The 6,594-nt window shown below is 39.6% G+C and overlaps 1 protein-coding gene across 1 annotated transcript in view; it reads left to right on the forward strand.

The window, feature by feature from the left end:
• Positions 1-1,604: 1,604 nt before the first annotated feature.
• The window catches only part of LOC108228546 (plasma membrane calcium-transporting ATPase 1), a 61,023-nt gene continuing 56,033 nt past the window's right edge, over positions 1,605-6,594 (forward strand). The window contains exons 1-2 of the mRNA XM_037980922.1: positions 1,605-2,034; positions 3,950-4,241. Of these exons, the coding sequence (XP_037836850.1) occupies positions 4,046-4,241 (196 nt within the window). The 5' untranslated portion in view covers positions 1,605-2,034; positions 3,950-4,045. The remainder of the gene's footprint in view (positions 2,035-3,949; positions 4,242-6,594) is intronic.

Raw genomic sequence — 6,594 nt, forward strand, 5'->3', positions numbered from 1 at the left:
ACAATGCTGAAACTTGGTGATTGCAAACTTGTGGCCCTTTGATGTGAGTCTAAAATATGACCTCAAATGAACAGAATATGAAGAAGAGGTGAAACAACATCAATCCAATAAATCTTTTAATTTCTTTTATTGCTCATTCATTTTCTCAGTGACTAACAGGTCTTCCAGTTGTACGTATGTTAAAACAGTTTAAAGACCACTGTTTTAAAAATGACCCGCAACATTCTGGCCAGAGATCAAACACTTTTGGAGTCAACCTCCTTCAAGATAAGCTAATTAACCTTAGAAAATAAAAAATGAGTTAAACACAGTCAGTTTACGGATACTGAGCTGAAATTTTGGTTTGGTAGTAACTGACAGTCATCACCTGTTATCTTATCACCCATTGCCTTTCACGACAGTTTTAGAAAAAAACATTTGATGATAGGAAGGGATGGGATTGTAGATATTTTGATCAAACCTTGAAAATACATAGTGCACAATCTCATGCAATGCTACAATATCTTATGTGATCTATTAGTGCTTGGAGTACGTATTGTGAAAGACTGTCAGCTACTACCTCAACAAATTTCAGCTGAATTATAAACATTTTTGTGTAAGCTAAGGCAGATTTTTCTGAGATATTAACAGACAGACTCCAACGGTTTATGCCAAGGTTTTAATCAAAGGTGTTGTACAATGTGTTGCACTCAGAGTATGTGTTGGTGATGATGCTCAGCTACTACCACACCAAGTTCTAGCTCAACATCTTTGAAATTCACTGAGTTTTAGTTATTTTTTGTGTTTTCTTATGTCAGTTGGCTGTGGCAGCCATCTTGAATTGGATTGAATCAAAAAGTTATTCAGCTGCAGATGTCAACCCAGTGATTACTCTGAAAGTTTCAGAAAAATCTGTCCATTGATTCATGAGATATTTTGTTAACAGAGTTGATTCCAATAGGTAATGCCAAAGTTTTAAACACTGACGTTGCACAATCACTTAGTGCTCAGAGTATAAGTTGGGGATGAGTCTCAGCTATTACCACATAACATTTTAGCTAAAAATCTGTAAAACTGACTGAATTATAGCCATTTTTATGTTTGCTAAGATCATTTTGTTGTGGCGACCACCTTGAAGCAACTTTATTTCAAAAGCTAAGATAGTTGTAGACGTCAACTCAGTGATGAGTTTCATTAAATCTTTCTAGTGGGTCATGACATATTTTGTTAAGGGTACAGATTAAGGAACGCACACACAGACACAGAGAAAACCATGATTTCCCTTTCTCCTTGTCAGCGATTGGCGTTAATGAGGGTGATCAGTGCTTGGCTGATTTTGTGAACGTGTTCATTGTCACTGGTGATAAAAGTTCAGAGGACACAAAAACACAAATGTGAAAGAGTAATACCACTGTGTGTGTGTGTACAGTTAATCCTCCTGTGTCTCTGTGCTGTAATCCACCTGTGCATGTGTGTGTGTGCCACCTGACGTCAGTTTGCATGGGTGTTTTTCAGGGTGAGTGGGGGGAGGGTGGGGGTGAGTTACCAAATGAAAGGAGAACCAGTAAAGCTGTGACATCTGCCTCAGAGAACAGAACCTTCAGCACCAGTTCCCTTCAGCTGGTTCCGAGTCTGCTGTTGCAGGTGTCTTTGTCCTGGTCCCAGCTGCAGGAGCCTCAGCAGACCTGGTGAACAGAGGATGTGATATCGGTCCCTCAGCAGCAGCAGCCTGTCTGGCGCTCACCGAAGCCACAGATTGTCTAATTAGATTAAGCAAGGCTTTCCTCAGATAATCATTTAGCCAGCTCTGCTTTTTTTCTTTTTTCCCTTCCAATGGAGCGCTGCTTGAGCCTGCCAGCTCACCGGAGGTCAATCTAAATTTCTCCACAGTTTTGGAGGTAAAACTCACTCTTTGGGGCAAGTCATTGTGCAGAGAAGAAGAGACGGTTGAAGCGCTCTGGCTGGGTTATGGGCTGCTTCTGGAGCTGGGACTGTCGTCAGAGTAATCAGACTAATACCTGCTGCTGCTAACAGAAGGCCATGGGGGAAGTTTCTGTGAGTACAACCTTATTCTTCTCAGGCTAGAAATAAAGAAACAGGTTTTTTGATGGACTGTTACTCATTGATCACCACTCTTCAGGATGAAGATTTATTCTCAGGGTTTTATGTTGTAAAATCTGACCTATTAAAAATGTAAAATCTGTGCAGACGGAACATCAAAGCTTTAGTTACTAAAATGACAGAGAAGACCCTGTTGCATCCTCCATGGATCTTTTCCCTCCTCTCCTTCTGCTTTGGACAGGCTCCTTCTCCCTCACTCAGATTAAGCTTGACTGATTGACAGAGACTGCAGCTGAAGGCACTGAGGTCACAACCTGCAGTGTACACCCCCCCCCACACACACCCACACACACACACCCACACACACAGAGACTCTGTACATGTACACTCATTTATTTATTTAGAAAATTGAAGTTTAGATCAGGGGTCTGCAATCTTTACAATTGAAAGAGAATTTTTTCCCATCTTTCTACTAACTAAATATGCATCAAGCCACAAAATCTACCTGACCAATAAAATAAAGATAAAACATTTTATAAAATTTAATTTCTATTATATTTTCAAATCATTTAACTTTATTTACAAAGGTTTTCCCTACAGAAATTCATTGCTATTTTTAGCTTTCAGCTACCCTTTTGCCACTTTTATTAAAGCTAGGCTTTGGCTGCTTTTAGCTAGCATTTTGTTACTTTTAGTATTTTGCTAGCCTTTTGTCAGTTTTAGCTTTAATCTAGTTTTTAGATACTTTCAGCTTTTAGCTAGCCTTTTAATATTTTTAGCTAGTCTTTTGGTACTTATAACTTTTAACTCGCCTTTTGCTACTTTTAGCTAACCTTTTGCTGCTTTCAGATAACATTTTGCTAAATTTAGCTTTTATATGGCTTTGCACTGTTTTCAGCTTAGCTATACACTATAATGCCAAAAGTATTTATTCACCCATCCAAATCACTGAATTCAGGCGTTCCAATCCTTTCCATGGACACAGGTGTAAAAGATCAAGTACCTAGGCATGCAGACTGCTTCTACAAAGATTTGTCAAAGAATGGGTCGCTCTCAGGAGCTCAGTGAATTCCAGCGTGGTACCGTGATAGGATGCCACCTGTACAACAAGTCCAGTCTTGAAATTTTCTTGCAACTAAATGTTCTACAGTCAACTGTTAGTGGTATTATAACAAAGTGGAAGTGATTGGAAACAACAGCAACTCGGCCATGAAGTGGTAGGCCATGTAAAATCACAGAGTGGGCTCAGTAAATGCTGAGGTGCATTGTGCACAGAGAACACTCTGGGGAATTTTTGAATGGTCAAAAATTCCCCAAAACACACACCTAAACCTTCTGGAAAGCCTTTCCAGAAGATTTGAAGCCATTAGAATGGGATGTCACTCAAGTTGTGTGAAGTGAAACGAGCAAATACTTTTGGCAATATAGTGTGTATATATAATGTGTGTGTATCCCAACATCTGACCTTGTTATTCCAGGGAATGTCCAGACATCATTTCTATGACTCTCGCTCAAGGGCTAAAAGAGGAAATAGAGACACTATGGAAAGTCATGGGTCATCAGAACACTTTGGGCTGTGATCCCCAAACTGGAACAGTGGCTCCAACAGATCTCAGGAACAACCTGGGACTAGTTGTAGAGGCCATCTTGAATCCATTTGACTCCAAAGTGAATCAGCTGTTAATGTACGCACAGTGATTACTTTCTGAGAGCTTCATTAGATACTTTGCCAACAAGCAGACAAACACACACACACACACAGGCAATTACATGATTTCCAGCTTTTCAGTGATGGCTAATGATAAAGTGTAAAAATGTCACTGTCTCGTCCTGTTTATGCTTCAAGATTTACCCATGGTGACTGATTTCTTTTCTAGCTCTGATTAACCATTTATTATTCTCTAAACAGACACGCAGTCCTTGTCAGGAACCACCTGCACCTCAGGCCTGCCACTGAGTCCACATCTTTTAGGAAGGCCCCCATCGAGCTCCCCGCAAAGGAAACATGGCCAAAAACTCTTTTCGAGGCACCAAACTTGGACGCCGTGGTGAAGCCAACCATGAGGCGGAGTTCAGCTGCTCCCCGCAGGATCTGTGCTCACTCATGGAGCTGAGAGGAGAGGAGGCGATCACCAGGATCCAGGAATGTTATGGAGATGTTAACGGACTGTGTCTCAGACTCAGGACATCACCTGTAGAAGGTGAGTATGTTCAAAAACTTTGCTTCTGTGTTCCCGTTTGTCCTCACAATCCAGTTTTTTATGCAGCAGCAATGACTGCTCTTATGGAACATCACAACATGGGGGAACTTCAGCTCAGACTCAGGAACAGGTCGGTGACATGTCTCTGTTGGTGTTCACAAGGAGAACAAGAATGTACAAAAGCAAAACATTAAAAAACAACTTCAATTTGCTCAGCTTTTGGAATGATGAGAGCTGATAAACTATCTGACTCTGGCAATCTGACCAACTGAATCAAAACCAAACTGATGTCAGAAAAGACTGCATGGAGATCAAGCATTTCTAGCTTGGAAGTTCTTTAATGTGAAATGACAGGAAGCTTTGGGAAGATGACTAAAACAACAAGAAAAAAAAGCTTTTGTGCTCATTTGGTAGAAATAAATGTGGCCAGAATAGTCAGATGAATCTAGGCTGCAGGACCCCATAGAAGATGAGACTTAAGATCAGAGGGCCGTACAATTTCTGTCATGTGCAAAATGCAAACAGAATTGTAGAACTGGACATTAAAAATGTCAAACTGTAAAATGCAGAACATCGAGGAGTCTGTTAATATGTAGGTCACAGCAAATGGTATTGCTGTAACTGTTGGGAGAGTAGCTGGTGAAAAAAAAATCTTCCAAAATTGTGGGAAAAATGAAAAAATGTGAATTTTTCATTGCAGTCTCATTCAACTTAGTGTTTGTGACCAAGTGACCAGCGAACCGTGTGGCTGCATTCCAATCAGCCAATTTCTTGGCCTTGCACATCATTTTATTGCATACATCATACCCACATTGGCTCGACCCCCACATTTATCATTTAATCTGCTGGGGAACATTTTTGAGATGAAGATAGGCAGATTTGGAGCAGTTTTTCAATAATTATTATTTATCATCAGTGTGGTTTTTAGCCCAGAATATTTGTCTCAGATGTTTTCTGTCATAGGGAGAGCTTCTGTGCAGCTAATAAAATACCGCTGTAGCACTCTTGCAATGGGTTGGAGATGACTACAATGAGTTTGTGATTATTTTCAGAGGAAAGCTGTAGCACAAATCTTTTGAACATATTCAAAACTTAAGTGACAGTGCTGTGCATCTTTGAAATTCATGAGAGAAAGTTGAGAACACCACAGAAATCACTAGACATTCTGGAGACTCCCTCATGAATCCCGCTCACCAATAGATCTGCCTACTGTCAGGTCATGCAGTCAGGTTATTTATTTTTTACCTAGTGCTGCAACTTTTAGGACCCCAAATCATGTAAGCAAAGTGAACTTTAGCAGGACAATAGGCATTCAACTAAAGATGTAAATAGAACCACAGGTTGTACACATTTTTATCTGTCCAAAAGCAATCAGGAAACAGTAGACAAATGGCTGCAGGATTAAAGGACTAAATGCTGGACTAAAGCTGCATTGGCTTCATCTTAAGGATAGGGTAATGACTGATCAGGAAAATGTGTTCTCAATTCAAACATATGTTAAAAAATTGTTATAGAAGCACTGTACTCAGTGCTAAATAGGCATTTTATTGCTGGATGGGTCAAGTAATTGATGATGGCCATTCTCTAGACATAATAAAGTCAATAAGGCTGAGTTTAGCCAGGTACAGTTCTACCATGATTTAGAAACAGTTCTTGCAGTTGTATTATAACGGGTACAATTTCGAAACAATGTTCCTCAGCACAAAAATAGGAAACCTTTGAATATCCCATCCTCTACAGTTCATAATATCAAAAGATTTCAAGAATCTGGAGAAATCTGAAAGTCAATACTGGATGCTCATAAGTTTCAAGCCCTCAGGCAGAACTGCATTAAAAACCAGTCTGATTCAGTTTTTGGTGACTAATTAAAATTTAAATTAAGATTTCTTTGGAAACCACAGATGCAATGTTTAAAACGGAGAGGGCCTGTTACCAGCACACAGTTTAACAGCCTGTCTTTCTGATGATATGGGGGTATATTAATAACTATGGCACTGGTAGCGGTCTGGAAAGGCCCTATCAATCCAACAATTGTATCAAAGATGGACAAGAAGTTGAGTACAGAGATCTGGTGGACTGCTTTGTGGCATGGTGTGGAAACGATCATCTCATCTTGGATGTGAACACAACAAAGAAGATGGTTGTAGATTTCAGGAGAAACAGGGTCAGATCAAATTCTATTACCATCATGGGAGAAGAAGTGGAGGTAGTTGAGGAATATACAGGTGCTGGTCATAAAATTAGAATATCATGAAAAAGTAGATTGATTTCAGTAATTCCATTTAAAAAGTGAAACTTGTATATTATATTCATACATTACATACAAACTCATATATTTCAAATGTTTATTTCG

Source organism: Kryptolebias marmoratus, linkage group LG17 (assembly GCF_001649575.2).
Source record: "Kryptolebias marmoratus isolate JLee-2015 linkage group LG17, ASM164957v2, whole genome shotgun sequence".
In the NCBI taxonomy this organism is placed as follows: domain Eukaryota; kingdom Metazoa; phylum Chordata; class Actinopteri; order Cyprinodontiformes; family Rivulidae; genus Kryptolebias; species Kryptolebias marmoratus.